The sequence below is a fragment of the Euprymna scolopes genome, chromosome 6 (assembly GCF_053919585.1).
Source record: "Euprymna scolopes isolate OS-2025 chromosome 6, ASM5391958v1, whole genome shotgun sequence".
NCBI classification, from domain to species: Eukaryota; Metazoa; Mollusca; class Cephalopoda; order Sepiida; family Sepiolidae; genus Euprymna; species Euprymna scolopes.
The window spans coordinates 165,181,905-165,199,414 of NC_136487.1; the positions used below are offsets into that span (position 1 = coordinate 165,181,905).

General features: G+C 32.7%; 1 protein-coding gene across 1 annotated transcript in view; it reads right to left on the reverse strand.

Moving 5' to 3' along the window:
* The window catches only part of LOC145278099 (uncharacterized), a 62,784-nt gene that overhangs the window by 31,731 nt on the left and 13,543 nt on the right, over nucleotides 1–17,510 (reverse strand). The window contains exons 3-8 of the mRNA XM_080130362.1: nucleotides 15,208–15,252; nucleotides 12,276–12,423; nucleotides 8,338–8,417; nucleotides 7,787–7,912; nucleotides 4,274–4,399; nucleotides 450–572 (exon numbers count right to left, since the gene is read on the reverse strand). Coding sequence (XP_079986488.1) covers nucleotides 450–572; nucleotides 4,274–4,399; nucleotides 7,787–7,912; nucleotides 8,338–8,417; nucleotides 12,276–12,423; nucleotides 15,208–15,252 — 648 coding nt within the window. The remainder of the gene's footprint in view (nucleotides 1–449; nucleotides 573–4,273; nucleotides 4,400–7,786; nucleotides 7,913–8,337; nucleotides 8,418–12,275; nucleotides 12,424–15,207; nucleotides 15,253–17,510) is intronic.

Here is a 17,510-nt window from a genome sequence, read left to right on the forward strand (position 1 = left end):
TTTGCGCTGAATTGATGTTTTTTGTGAAAGAAACTAACAATAACGAAAGTTTATATATGGTAAACACAAGATATGCCTATTAATTTTAGTCTTTAAAAGACCATGCTTTAAAGAAAAAGAGAAAAAGAAACTGACGTCAGCTATGGGCGAGTGCAGCAAGTCTGCGATAATTGACACGAAGTTTCTCGAATAGAAAGTTGAGGTATAAAAAAGAGTGATTTAATGGAAGCAACTAGACCTGCGATTAAACCAAGTTAGGCGAAAGACGCCGGGGGTAGATCAATCATATCTGAAGAAAACGTCATAATGAGAAAGTTGTTACTATGCAGTAGTATTTTAGTGAAGAATAGCAAATAAGATATTTTTAAATTTTAGTTTTTAAGACCTAACTTGATGAAAGTTGGATGAAAAATAAGAATGGAATAGAGTAGATATCGTAGTATTCTTACCGGTAATGATGGAATTATTTTCTCCAAAGTCTTCCAAATTCTTTTGGAATAGGAACTTATATCAGGAGCTCCCTTTTCTTTAAGAAGCCTCGCTTTCATTTTTCTTCGGCAAAGTACAAATGCCTAAAATTTAAATAGGCGAAAAATTAAAAGGATTATATTTTGGGCTTGAATTCAAAAATAAATAGCATAACCAGATTTAGATGTAGCTAATGATATGTTTACTATATTGAATATTTTGATTGATCAACAGGAACACATTATATAAAAAGAAATGACTTGTAATTAAAACATAGATAAACATAAGAAATTGCAATTGTTTGGTAGAATTTCGAAGTTTTTCTTGTTTGTTTTTACATATTTATTACTTTGTAAACTAAATCATTTATTTGTAAGTATTTCTTCTGTTAAACATCGTGTTCCTATGCATCTTGTTTCTTTCCACAATGTTAAATTGAAACGCGTGTCAAAAATCCGCATTTTTTAAACATGCACAAACAAGTTTCCCATTTAAATCGGTAGAAAAAATATATTATGTAAATCATTAGACCATATAACTATTACATCCGGCAGATAATTACATCATTTGGGAAATCTTGGATTTTTAGTCTCTCCTCCATAAAGGTGAGATGTTTTGGGGAAGCATATATATATATATATATATATATATATATATATATATATATATATATATATATATATATATATATCATGCATACACCCACACACACACACATATATATATATATATATACCTATTTATATTTACCTATATATATATATATACATATATATATATATATATATATATATATATATATTTACATATATATATTCACGCATATATAATATAAACATTGGAGAATTTAATTACAAAGAAGTGTATCATCCGTTCTATAAGTTAGGTAGAGAAGAAAATGAAGTAAAAAATGTTATTTTTTCGCATTTCAAATATCTATTATATTTCTAAGGAGATCAAACTGTTAGTGATTGTACGACACGTGCTACTGTAACGAAAGTGAGTAAAGTTGGTGCTCGTGTCGAGGTGAACTCTCTCCAAGAGTATGACATTTTAGGAAAAAACAATAGAAAACATCCTAATGATAACAAACTTGGGGAAGAAAACCGAAGCAGTATGAAAAAGATCGTTGAACACCTGTAATAATTATCAAGCAAGAGAACAAAAGTATAATATAGCTAAAGTGTACCTGGATGTGCCTAACATTGTGATGGGCCGCTGGGAAATCAGGTGGCCCTTGGCAGACCAATGCTGTGGACGAAGAACGCGGCGCCACGTCACAAACTCAAAGAGTTTGGCTAGGCGTCAGGAGTGCTCTTTGTACCGTTCTCTTACTGGCGTCCTTCTCCTCCGCCTTAAAATCTGTGGACCAGTAAGTTTAGCTTAAAGTCGAGAACATCACCGACATAGTCTTCCTTAACATCAAAGCAAGCCTGATCACCTAGTATTCCTTCGGCTTCCGCTGGCGCTTTTGAAAAATGTATGCTCAGTTTTGGACCCCTATCGAGGTGGTGATTGAGGCTGATAGCAAGAGCAGTGAAGAGATATAATGTATCTACTACATACTCTAGTTTCCTAAATTGATTTTACAATAAAGTTCTAAAATAAAGCTATAGCGTTGTTATATTTTTAAACAGCACCTTTTCTCGTTCCATCAGATTTATATAATTTCTGATCGATCCATTTTTTGTGTTGTTTAAATAATAAAACAACATAAAAAATGTAATGTGTATGTGATTATGGAGATTTTTTTTAATCCTTATGTATCACCACCTGATAACGCTTGCAGACTACTTGAGCATAAGCGTCAATTACCTTGTCAGTTTGCGATAAAACTATTATTGGGAATTACGTGTTTAATGGTAAGAATTCGGTCTTTCACTTTGCCAATCGAGAAAGATTTTTCCATCCTTTCTTTGTTCAAACACTATGTACTATTCAACACTTTATAGACATATATATATATATATATATATTAAAAAGGTTCACTTGTGTATGTATTTACTCTACATCTAAAATTTCAAGTGTTTATACCCAATATTGGCGGAGGAGTTTGGTAGATTTTGCAATTGCCAACTCTGTCGACATAGACATCACGATAGCTATATCTCCGCCCAAAAACTGATTAAAAAGCTTGCTGCACGTCTACATAACCTTTATGCAAAATTTCAAATGTTTAGACTAAAATTGCCTGAATACTTCGCTAGAGAATGTTAACCTCTTTGTCAGCCTGGGTTTCGGTCTGATTAAACTGATTAAAAGCTTTCCTATATCTGAATACACTTCAGGTAAAATTTAAAATGTTTAGACCAACAATAGAGTAATTTGGTAGAGGCTTCAGAGGCCCAAATTGTTTAACTTTGACCCGAATTTTGACTCGTGACATTTAATGTTTTGGGCTCACATTATGTTAAAAAGTTTGATCCATATGCAAGAAACATACATAATGGTTCCTAACGTTTAGACCCCAAATTGGCGGAGGATTAAGGTAGAGTTTGCAAAGAGCAAATCGATGGACTTTGACCGTTTTAGAGCAAAATTTCTGGTCAAAAACAGATTGTAAAAATTTTACCAAAACTCATTTCTTTTATATCAAATCTCTAATCTGCAGACTGAAAATTGACAGGGTAGTTTTGAAGAAAAAGGGAGACACAGAGGCAATTTCACCTTTATAGATATATCGATTGGACTTGAACAATACATTGTTTACTCACCCCATGCCCCCCCAAACATCAAAATACTGCATATCACAGATTATGTGTTTTGTAAAACAACTGTTCATCGATATTTCAGTTAATATAAGGTGCAAAAATGTGGTTGACAATATTTTCGTACGTGTGTGTAGGAGGTGGATTATCACTTAATTTTTCCAGATGTGTTAAATAATAGTTTTGTACTGTGTGAACTTTACGCTTAATAAATCAGTGTAATTTTAATATGTAATTTTTCGGGAAATGTTATTTAAGTGAAATGATTGGGGAAAGGTGTTAGCCTCGACTACACACACATGCGCATACACATATGCATACGCACATATATATATATATATATATATATATATATATATATATATATATATATGTGTGTGTGTATGCATACATAAAATAAATGATGACAGATAAAAGTTACATAAGATTATTAAGGAATTAAAAGGAATAAAACAAATATATGTAGACCTAAGAATCTATGATTTAAATTATCTTTATCGAAAGAGCATGAAAAGAGAAGTACTATACAAATACCAAATTATAAAAACATAAACTGGTTTAAAACCATGCAGATTAGAAATTGTATATATATATATACATATATATATATATATATATATATACATATATATACAGACTATATATATGGTATATATATATATATATATATATATATATATATATATATATATATATATATATATATATATGGACTGTATATATGTATATGTGCGTGTGTTTGGGTGCGGCCGTGTTTGCGTATTAGTAGGAACTATATCAGACAAAAACCAAACAAAGATTACAATAGCAAAAAAAAAAAAAAATGAAAACGAAATATGGGAAGAGAAACATTGATATCCATATAATGAGAATAGGGAAAAATATGTCTGGCAGAAACAGACAAAGAATGTGTTTCTATAGTAATATATGTATTGCTCATCTTAAACGTATAGAGAAGTTACTTTCTTAATATGCTGGTTTCGTTTAAGACTATATGTTTATTACGTTTATTTTTTGGGGCGACAGGAAGGTAGATTAGAAAAAGATGGAGCTTGATAACAAAAGCAATGACGATCGAGATGATATATTTTACTTACATTCCTAAACTGTTTGGTACATCTCTTTTTTGCCGCCAATGTAAAAACGTTCTCTCGAGATTTCCGCGTCATTGGAAGTGTGGTAAAATAATCATAACGGACCTTCTTAGGACGACGTGACGGAATCTGAAATAGGAACGATTTTAACCTATCATTCAATTTAAAGAATTTTGCATATTTGATGAAGATAATCTCACGAAAATCTTATCATCTTTGCCCATTTACACCGAAACGAAGTAGTTGAACTAAACAGAACCGGAACTTATAAATCACTATGAGTTTGCCATATAATTTTCCCCTTACCTGAATTAAATGTAGATGTTGGCGTTTCCTTCTACAATCTCATAATTCTCGCTGTCTCTGTTTTATCCTTATTCCACCAACGAGGGTTCTAATAAAGCGTGGGGGATTACTGTTTCTGCGTAACAATATAGTATTTTCAGTTGTATATTTTTTGTCATTTATACATTTTTGGCATAGAAGTAGTATGTATTTACTTTCTTACATCAAATCTTTTCATGTATTGTTTTAGCGACTTTCATTAAAGATTTAAGTAAATTATCTCAAAACTATTTCATATACACCGATAGTGAAGGCGATGTGTATCGCTCAGTGATGTAAATTCAGATTTTCTATACTAAAAATCTGACGAATATTCAAGCCCAACCCGAATAATACTTCCTTTAAATAATTTTCTTAAAGATTATCACAAATCTTACTCAACTATATCCCGAATCTAAGTAAACTTTTTCATTAAATTCAGTAATAATTTTTCTTGAATTGTAAAAAGAAAACAATGAGACGTTTCTAAAAGTAATTTTTATCTTTGCTTTAATAACAGCAGATGGTTTATCAGACAAAAAGTTGAAATAAAAATGTTCTTCAATATTTTCAAAATGTTATATAAATTGCCGCTAGAAAAACTAACTTGAAACAAAATTAAATCTAACAAATATTTCGCATCCATGCTAAGACCTGGAATCGTGAGCTATTAACATGTTGAGATTTTAAAATGTTGTATCATGAAATATTTTAAGTATACATTTCTATTTAAAGCCAGGATTTTTTTTTTACCAAACATAGTAGTAATTATAGATTTAAGGACAATAGAAATTTTGATGATATATATATATATATATATATATATATATATATATATATATACATATATATTTATATCTATATATGTATATGCATATGTATATATATATATATATATAAATTGTAGTTTTTTTATATATATCGATGTTCATATTAAAACCCCCTTTTCCATATATTTAAAAACAAAATACAACTTCATTATATATATGTGTTTAATCCTGGAATTGCATTCATCTGCAAATAATCCTGCAATTTACGTATTCTTCTAACATTAATTATACTTATATATATATATATATATATATATATATATATATATATATATATACATATATATATATATATATATATATATTATTCCTTATTGGAATTTTTTATTTTTGAGATGAGCATTGTATGTTAATTTTATTTTATTTCGGACTATTAGTCTCATCTTATCTTTTTATTAGTGCCCAACGTTTCGGCCAACTTCCTCTGGCCTTCGTCAGGTGGTAAATAAAATAAAAAATTCCAATAAGGAATAATATATATACCAATCGGTACGGACCCGATTATGGAATATCAGATAATAAATAAATGTGGATTTATAAGATCAAAGAATCCAACCTTGATCGCCCTTCGGGGCCCGTGGCGCAGTTGATAGAGACGTTGAATCTCTACGGTTCCAGATACACATATTCTGAAAATAGCGGTTTCAATCCCACCCAAAGCGTGCCAGAGGTAATTGGTAAAAAATGTGGTGAGACGACAACAACTACGGATGGCAGTGATGACTGAGAATGCAGTTAGGAGATTCGAAGTTCCTATCCGTCGCGGTTACCACCTGACGAAGGTCAGAGGAAGTTGGCCGAAACGTTGTGCACCAATAAAAAGATAAGATGAGACTAATAGTCCGAAATAAAATAAAATAAAAATTAATTATACTTGTTCCCTATTAGTTTTTGTTTTCCTATGAGAAGATCATCTGTAGTTAATTATTACGTATAATTATATTCATGTTGCTATTCTACCTGATTTACACTTACTATATATACTTATTTATATTTATACATATTTATGCATATATATATATATATATATATATATATATATATATATAAAGGAGATTAGAGCAATAGTCTAAAGAGCTGGGTGTATTTTAATGTAACAGTGAAATTACTAGTTTAATTAAAATACAGGAAATAGAAAGTGCACGTTGTAATTTAGATATATAATAAGCTCGATAGTTAAATGTCCTAGAGCTAATTCAATATTAAGTAATGTGATTGATAATTTAAAATTTAAAAATCAAATTATAATTAAATTAAACATCCGTTTCATACGAAGTAACAGCAACAAAATCAAATTGATTTTGTTATTGTTCCTTCTTATGAAACGGATTTTTAATTCAATTATAATTTGATTTTTAAATTTTAAATTATCAATCACATTACTTAATATATATATATATATATATATATATATTTAATTCAAACATTTGTCCTACTTAACTTCGCTAACAATTTATGTTCTAAATATGAAACTTAATAATTAGGATATTCTAATTCATGCGGACATCTTATTTTGGTTTTAGCTGTCGAAAATTTCTGCAACGTGTGAAAATTAAAAAAAAAGACATAGAATTCTCTAACTGAATGTTGAATCAAACAAAGAATCGCAACTTAATTAAGTCCCAATCCTTCCCAGTAATCCAACCTACTTCACATGAAATATCGTACTTCCTGTAAATCAGATTATGAATTAAAATATGGTATGGATTATACGGTGTGCATGAAAGGAAGATCCGCTCATAAAATCCGATTATTTACGTGACTCCTTACCACAGCAAAGCGGTAAAAAATATGTTTTATATGTTATTTATAGAATATTATCCCATGTTTTATCGAAATATTTTCGATGATTTTCATCTTGAAAACAATCTAAAATTTTGGAGAGAAACCTTCGCTTCCTTAAGAACATAAAAAATAGTGTATAATGTATTTTGATCAATCTCAAGGCAAATCTGATAAAATTGAGCTTTTTAATGGGGTGCTGTGCCTATATTATACTTCTAAAATCTCCCTGAAATACTTTAAAACACTTATATTAAGAGAACAATTATTCATCCATACAAGCAGCTCTTTTAAAATATTTCACAAATATGTGTTCACACTTTTAATCTACTTTGCATAAAACTAAATTCAAATAAATATAGACAATAAATATAGACGGCAATACGGGCATTTATATCTAGCCCTTTATTACAAAATTCATAAGAATGGGTATTTATTTTACATATATACCCTCTAATACCAATACCCTTGCTTAACTTTAGTAAATATTATTGACATACATCATGTTGTAAAAGAGAGTGGAGACTTGATTAAAAGTCACGTTAGTTCATTTGAAACGCTGATATTATCAGTTACTTACAGGCGTTTGGAGTTGGTCTCTGCTTGGTAGAAGTCTGGCAGGTTCTTGTCGATATTCTCGGTTATTACAAATTCCGGAATAATGATCATATATGGACATAACTGACATTGGATCACCATAAGGATCCTGCAAACAGGGAGAAAAATGTTCAGTGCAATTCATTCGATTCTTAAATTCAGATTTTTGTTGGGGAGAATCTTGAAAAATAAATATCTTTACTCCTACACAAGCCACAATTGTAAATTTAATGAAAATATGAAGATATATATTTTCTAGCAAAACGCTACTATTGAACCTTTGGCACTAAACAACACATTATAAGAGGCAGTTATTTGTCTTATGTATTTATATTGGCATATTGATTGTCAACGATACACCAACAACGTTGATGTATGAATTCTGCCAATTTGAAAGAGAAACGGACACATTTAATTGCTCTTCTAAAATGAATTGATCAAATATTTATGGGAAAGTTTGATTGCAGTAAGTAGGCAATGACATTTTCATATTTATCAAATAAGGATTTTATCAAGACTAAGAAATATGCTTACCATTAAATATTTCAAAAATGCATCACTCCTGCAGGGCATTCTTTCAGTATTGCCCAATCCCGCAGATTGATGAAACTTATCTGAAAAGGAAGAAAAAATTACTTAAATCTGAACAAATTTTTTCATGAAAAATGCTTAACAAATTCTCTGACACTTCTCAATTACAGTAAAAGTTACAATTGAATAATCGAGATATAGTTATCAAAAATATTGGAATGTTGTTTTAATATATTAACGTTTTCAGGGATTTTTATTTCACCCCAAACGAGGCACATTGCCACATTGAAGTAGGGGCTGACTATCAGGGGCCTAAGTTGCAGGGGGACTAAGTAGGGAGTTTAGCAGCAAGATGTATGTTCACATTACACTTGAACTTCTGCATGTAAGTACAGTTGTGGAAGTAGGAAACTGGAAGAGAATTCCAAAGTCCTGCACTTCTGGAGAAGAAGCTATTAGAGTAGAAGGTTTTCTTACATCTAAGGATCTCGACTGCGTAGGGGTGAGACTTCGCTGCTTGTCGGGTTTGTCTGAGGTATTTTCGTCGAAGGGGTACAAGAGTTTGTAGTTCGTCGACGCATCCACCATTGAAATACTTGTAAAACAGGCAAAATGATGCGACATTTCGTCGATGGGACAGGGACCGAAGCTTAGGGGACAGTTCAGAACCTATTTAGTTAAAAGCCAGCAGTATCCCATACATGGGCTAATGTTGGCTTTGTAGAGGTACCGGATACATTCAGACGTAAATAACTTTATACCATGGTATAGAGAGCCGTTAACCTTTTAGCAACCTTGGCAACGATCTCGAAGTATTTATTCCAACTCAGGTTTCCTGCGAAGGTTAAGACAAGGAGCTCGAACGAAGAGCTTTCAGGTAAACTATCTCCAGCCATAGCTATTAGTGGTTGGTGAGGTTTTATGCAAATATTAAAGGTAAGGAGATTTGTTTTAGCAGTATTAGACGTTATCGTTCATTTTTGACCACACTCCACTACTGACTGAAGGTCTTTCCTTAGGTGTTCAGCGATTACCCTTTATATCGTCTTATTTGTTTTCCCCATACGTCTGCTATAAAGCGTGGTGTCGTCTGCAAATATACCCATCTCAGAGACAATTTTATCAGGAAAGTAATTTATGAATATCAGAAATAAAAAAGGTCCAAATATCGATCTCTGAGGTAAACCCTCATTTATATTAACTTTTTTGGACGTACGCTCATTAAGGACAACCTTGATTCTTCTTACATTTAAGAAGGATCTTATTATGCTAAGCATTTATCCAGTAATACCATAGACTTTTATTTTCATCAGCAAATCATCGTTCCATACCCTATCAAAAGCCTAAGATATATCTTGGGTTACAGCACCTCGCTCTCCTGCCTTATCCAGTGTTTGGTAGAATCATTCAGAGGTTACCTTTAGAATATCTGCAGTAGAACCAGCTTGCCTAAATTCATATTTGTGGTCGGACAGGAGTTAAGCAGTTGTAAGTTGGTGGACTAGAGATTGATTAATTAAGAACTCAAATATTTGGGCGATAAGAAGGGGAAGCTGAGGGATAATTTAATGGGTCAGTTCTTTAGCCAGACGTTTGGTAAACTGGTACCACAGAAGCAGTTTTTAAGCAACAAGGAAACCAAGATTCGTTAAGTCATTTAATAACGAGTTTAGAAAGAAATTGAGCAATCTCAGTGGGACATTTTTAATAGCACAGACGGCATGAGATTCGGTCCACATACTTTTGAGCTGCCTAGGTTTTTTTATAATGTAATGTACTTTAGAAGGCGTAATTTTATGATCATCTAGCGCTGTTTCTGTTCGAAGAGGAAAATCAGGGAGGGAATGGCTTACTTGGTCCAAATAGAGGTTGCTGCAAACTGACGGACACGGATATTAGCTTTTTAAGTTGCTGTGCCAGCAACCACTTGATTGTTTGTTAGTTGGGCCCGTGTTGATTGTCCATTATTTACTACACTATTGTAGTTTTTCCGAAATCATGTGTTACTAATTTCTAACATTAAATGCGTTTCCTGGTGGTTTCAGAATATTCACTCTTATGTGTTGCCATTTCTATCTTACAATTATTTCTAGCTTTGATACACTTTTGTCTGTTTGTACAGGACTAATGCCGGATAAATCTACGATATGCATGTTTCCTCTGAGAAATAGCAGCTGCGCATGTAAAAGTAAACACTTGCGGAGAGTGGAGTTTGCTATAGAACTTCCGTGTAGAAACTTATGATTCAATGTGTTTCCTGGTGGTTTCAGTAGTTTCACTCTTATCTGTTGCTACTTCTGTCTTACAATTATTTCTCGCTTCTATATACTCTATTGGTTTAGGTAGGAATAAATATATTTGATTAGTAATGTTACTTGGTGAGATGTTTGAATAAGAGAGCCTTCTGAAATTCAGTGATGGGTTGAAAGAGCAACTTACAGAATGTAAAACCAGAGACTTTTAACGTGTCTATAAGTGGAGTAAGGGAATGAAACTAGAGTTGAAGTAAAATTATCAGAACATATTTATTATATACAAAGATTTCACGTTTCTTAAAAGTTTAAGTTTATAATGGTTATGTTCTTATTATTCGGTATTTTATGCCAGAGTTAGAGAGTGAATGTAGTCTTACAGTGACTACCTCTGCATGAAACCTATGTTAAAATGCCTAGTGTATACCTTATCAACACACACATACACACATACATATGTATACACACATATATATATTAATATATATATATGCATAAATATATATATAGATGTGTGTGTGTGGTTGTGTGTGTACAGGGTGACCCCCCCCAAAGCAGAAGACTGTCAACGAAGAAAAAAGGTCAAATACCCTAATGTTTCGATGTGATGTTTTTTAATATAATAAAGTAGTTTTGCCCAAAGTTCCATTTTATTCGGACAAAACACTAAGAAACATGGCCTAATTAGTGGTGGGGTCCGTTGCTTTTGTTCACCCTGTATATATATATACATATATCCATATATATATATATATATGTATATATATATATATATATATATGTATATATATATATATATATTGATCAAACTTAATGCAAATCTGATATATATATTTATTTCAGAAAGTTTCGATAAGAGTAGTCATCGGTACAATCAGTTCAAATATGATAATAGGGGCCGTTTTATATTATCTATATAATGCTCTTTTCAGACGATACCTATCTGGAATTGGAAACATGCACATTCATTACACATGTCCCTTTTTAAATAATCTTAACAATAAAAAAGCAAACACTTTTTTAACATTCTGTTGCATATTTTAGACGCTAAAGGAAACCAAAGAAAATAAAGCGACAACAAAAAGGAGAACATTGCATATATTGTTATATGTTAATCTGATATATTATTAAACTATTTATCGCATCATCTAAAAATGTAGTTCTGTAAAGCTGTTAAGTTTAAATCTGTTATTTTTCTTCGGTCTCAAACGGAATTGTTTTACTGTAACTTAATATTTTACTAGTCTAATTGGCATAGTTTTGTGAAATCCTGGAGGCTAATTCGCACTGCTATGTTGTTCGTATCTTATTTTACTTTCATCTACTTCTATATAGAATACGTGTGAGTATCTTCTATTGCCCTACATATTTAATATGAGTTAATTAACCTGAAAAAAACAATGACATTTAAATAATTATTATATTCATCGGAATCATTTTAAATGAAATGATTAGCTTTACAAAATATCTAACTAGTTTATGGGATAAAGCTTTGTAAATGTCATAACGCTAATTTAAATTGGAAATATTTATGTATTTATTATTTTTTATTCAAATATTTTCTTATTATCAAAAATTATTATTAGATGGAGATAATTTAGACCAGAGTAAAAAAAAATAATATAAGAACACAGCAAAAGGCGATACATGTTTTACCCCCTTTATCATGTGTTGAAATAAAATAGTTACCTTTATTAATAGAATAGTTGGTATCGATAGAAGATCCTGGTTTAGGGTGGTTTTGGCTGCTTTGCACTTCATCATTGGGAAAGCCATGTCCCTGGCTTGGATACTGCTGCACTTTTGGTTCATTATCGCTTGAAATTGTTTCAGGGGTCTAAGAAATGAAACAATATCCAATTCTTATTGAAACAGATTAAAATGTTTCCGGGCGTTTTCCGGTTGTAAAGTGCGATTGATTATGGTATTTTAATTAATACATACTTTGTACTATTATAATGTTTTATAAAATAAATGTGATAATATTGAGTCCGAAATGACTATATTTGCTAAGGATACAACACTCTTTATAGTTATGAAGGATCAACGGATGGGCATAAATGTAGAACAATTAATGGATCGTGATAAAATAAAAATTGTAGCGCAAGAGCATGGTTAGATTTTATACTAGTTAGGCTAAGCTTAGCAATACTTCCCCCATTAAAAAAGACACTCCTTTTACAACATATATATATATACATGACAAATAACTGCATACCTTAGAATTCTTCATCCAAACTCGTCGGCCTCACATTTGCGAGCAATATTAGCTGATACAAATACATCCAGGACATTGGTAAACTGCTGCAAAGAATGTGAGTTCTCTCTATCAAGCTAGAATACTAGCACACCTGAGAGTATCCTGTATCACTACAAGGCTACCATTCGACTACGAATTGCGTATAATTAACACTTGCCATTCATTTGTGAATAGGCCTCAGAAAATTTTTCGATCTGATATGTCTCACTTTGTCAACTAACGTCCAACCCTCACCCCATAGACGCATGCGGCATCTTAGTGGTTTAAGAAACATTTCAATGGAATGTGCGCAGAGTTACTCGTTGCACTTTTCCATTCGAGGTACCCATCCTCGGCAAACCTGCTTTAAAACAAAACCACACCTTTTCACTCTTGGGGCCGCTAAATACCTAAAATCGTCCATTATAATAGTTTTTCCCATCGACAGCAAGTGATGGGAATCCCGTTTCTGTAACGGATACTTTACTAAGTGCGTCATTAAATAAATCAATATGATAGATTAAGCATTATTTTACGTAATATAACACGTGTCGAAATAAATTTAATGAAGTGTTTATTATATATAAAGCATCACTGAAGTAGTACCATACCCCCTTTTCTCACCCATTTAATATGAATTCTTTTAGCACTGATTTTAATAAGATTCAAGCTGAAGATTGTGTTTAAATGAAAATCTAATCAAATTAATTTTAATTTTATTAAACACAATAAACATATTCAGTTCTCTTCTTAAAAGTTCGATTGCCACTTCATTTTATGCAGAATTTTTTGCAGTTATTAAAGGATACAAGTTTCCCACTATTAATTTGTAATTTCTAAAAATATAATAAAAGTTAAGCAAATAAGTTTTTTTAAGGAAAAAGAGCAGACATATTAATAGCCATCGGCATACAGCAACGTGAGGGTAGCTGTTTAATTTATTTGCCATTTGTAACATTGTAAGGAAATTAATCGAGAAATAAAGGGAGGTGTGTAAATTATATTGTAGACGCGTTTTACTGGAAATGAGGGTCAGCTGATCGGTTTTGCTTGTGAGTCACGTGATCAGGTTTGCTGGTATCGGGAGTTGGATTTGGGACGTAGACTAGAGTAGAGGGCTTTACGGGTCGTCTCCTCCCCTTTAATCGAGGGGGGCGAGCTGACGTGTGTTAAAATAAGACCTTGCCGTCGCAAGCAAAGAATTCACTTTCTTTTCTTCTGCGATCGATCTGGAAGGTGAATAAAAACTATAAAACCAATTCATCGTCTTGGAGTAAATGAATATTCGTCCAAAACAGGTCCAGTATCCCCGCCAAAACAAGATGAATTCCAAGTGGAAGATCAACGACGCATTAAGAAGGTATATAAAAATACCTGTACCACACACGCACACACACAAACCTATGAAAAATTAGATATGAACATTCATTATTACTGACCTATGTTGGCAGAATGTCTGTTGCACATGTTTAAGGTTTAGGTCTTTAGTGCCTCATTGGCTCGTTTACTCTAGTACATGACGAACTTGGGAACCTATCTTCCAGCAAGAAGTGTAACCCTGCACGCCTTTTTGGTGTGTGGTACAATAATTTTTGAATACACCAAATGTTTGGAATGCTAGAGATTTTCGAAAATAACCCGTTCTTATTTTCTAGTAAGCACTTGATTAAGTAAGGATGTGCTACGGTAGTTAAAAACCAGTGACATCTAGATTGATACTCATCGTCTTTTGCGGCCTTTGAACAGTCTCTGAGGAACAATTGCTTTATCTGAAAGTCTCAGCTGGTCGGTACAGGTGAAACCTGTTTGATCTGAAACGATGGACATTCGAGCAAGTTCACCATACGCCGGCGTAGTGTTTCTGCAATAGCGAGTTTTAAGATTCCGCCATTAAAGATATATGGCTTTCTACTGTGAGGCTCATCAAGGAGAGACAAATGGCCTGACCAGAATTTTATAAACCCACGCCTTGAAGTACATTCATCAATAGTATTATCCGCAAACGCTAGACATCTTCCGCAACTTGAGGCAGCTAATGCTTAGCTCATATTTTACTTGTTAAGCAAACAGCCCAAAACGAGATCTCAAAATATGTTCATCTTTCTCACAACTGATCAGATTATAACTCATAGCGTGCGCTTTGTATAACGTGTGATGTTTCGACTTTTGGTTACCCTAATTTAATAATAACTTCTATACTCATTTTGTAGATATTTAAATTTCATTAATAGACAATCTGAAACATATACAACTGTGTTGTTACTTAGTACACATATTTTGCCAACTCGGGGTAATACATTAATTATTGTTACATATTTTACACTTGTAGCAAATAAACAAGATTTAGAAGTAAAGAGAAAACTTGATAAATATAATACTTACAACTATCTGCCTGTTTTGGAAGCACACACCATCATATGAACGGAACTGAAAGATCGAATCCAAAAAGAACTTATGTAGAAGATATAAAAAGGTATTAGTCCATCGATGTCATATACTGTATGTCAATAATAAACACCGACGATAAACCCCCTAGAATTTAGAAAGCCATGCACGTAAGAAATCAATGTCGATTAACTAAACTTCAGTTGAAGTAGATTTTCAAATAAAATAAAAATAATAATCAAAAAGTTATATGAGCGCAGCGGACAAACCTACAATAAATTGAATAAGCTGACATTCCCCTACCGCAAACGAACATGACAAGAGGGTGGAAAACCGAGAGGAGAAATCACCAATTATACCTCCACTCGAAGCTTGAAGACAGTTATTGACATTTACTTTCTAAATCAATGCAAAGGACTCAAAGACTCAATTTAATAGTAAACTGATGATGCGATAAAATCAAATTATTTAGAGAGGTTATCGAAAAAAGTAGATATTGATGAAAATCCGGGAATATATATTGTCACTCACACTCTAGGAAACACTAATATTTATGTTTAGTAAGCAATCAGTGATAATAACTTCTGCTTAAACAACCCAGACTCCAGAGTAAACCACCATTGGTTGTCTATGGGTAATCTGAGGATGACCGGGGGATAAAGTTAGTTCAAGTAAAAGACTAGAATCAGTGGTTAAGAAAATGGTATTTGAAAAGCGGAACTGAATTGCTACTTATTTCTGTACAAAACAATGTGATTAAAATTAAGTAAATCCAACTCCATAAACGTGATCTAGAAAGGTAAGCTATGTCTAGTTTCAGAACAGTTTCCGATGGTTCGTTGTTCCACACAAGTCTTGAGAGGTGACTGGTTTGCAGTAGACAGTTCAACAGATCAAAAGATTTTTACGGAAAAACACATGCGTAAATTGCTACTGAGAAAAGTTAAATATTTATGGAGCAATTCTGGTTTCTGATTGGTTGGTTGCAGGACGTGAATTAATTCGATCCGTCAGTTCCATCAGCATCGTTTATAAATAGAATCGCCGAACTGTGTGGGAAAATACATCATTATATTCCCAAAATATTGTACCCCCCCATTTTTTTATAATGGGGAAGTCCCTTGTGTTCGTTCTGCTCCAAAATAAATATATATCTTTATATTCAATTATACATAAGAAACATTAGAAAACATTTGGATCTTAGAATTTTAGCATGTAAAATACGCCATTTTTAATTGTGTTCAAATGTCAAAACAGATATACATGTGTACAGAGAAGAGTAATAAAAGTAGTTACGTCATGGGCGGGGGACGTGATGGATTATTTCATTTTTCCATTCCCAAGCCACTCCCATAACCTTTTTTATATTAAAAGCTATTAGTAATTCTTCCGTTTCGGATCGAGCATGATGGACCGGTTGCCTATCTTTTTCGAATAGACCGTCTTAATTCAGGTGTTGTTTAGGAAGTTTCCGGATAAAATGTTTAGAAGTAGTGTCGATCGGTTATTCCTCCAACGGTATTCTATAGCTAGTGTCATCTGTGCGACATGTTAATAAGTTTTGGTGAGGCTTATGGGTACGTCTAGGGGTTTTACACGATATATACTGTATCCTCGACTCTTTTACAGATCGTATCCACGTCATAGGATGAGGTGCTTTTTGTGTAACTTTTGAAGAGAACTCTCTCTCTCTCTCTTTCTCTCTCTTGCTTTCTTTCTCTCTCTTTCTCCTGGCACGGAACGTTTACTGCGTCTGCAAGTTGCCATATGTGGTCCTGACTCTTTTTAAGGGTTTGTTAAAAGCGAATCTCACCTTCCGCGCAAACATATTTTCCGCTTGTGGGACCACTGTTTGGGTGTTACAATTAGGTGACATTTTGTACGCATGTACGAACTTTTGAAAGGGGTCATCTACTGGTGTCCATTGAACCTGCTTTAGTGCTGTCTTTATAGTGTCCATTAAAATCCCCTGAGCCATTAGATTTTGCGTGATATTGGGAGTGATTATCTCTTATATTTCGAACGAGTTGCAAAAACATTTGACATCTGCAGGCGTGATCTAAGTTCCATTATTACTCACGATGCAGCTTACTACACCAAAACGAGCAAAACCTTCATGTAAGCAAGTTTATTATTGTCCGAGTTGTCGATTTTATTTTACAATTGAATATATCAGGCCACTTGGTGTAGCTTTAGACTACGTTTAAGTAATAGTGGTCGTCGAGCGGACCTGAAACGTCGATATAAAATTTAGAGTACTCCATGTAATGTTTCTCTATGTTAGACCAGTAGATCCAGCT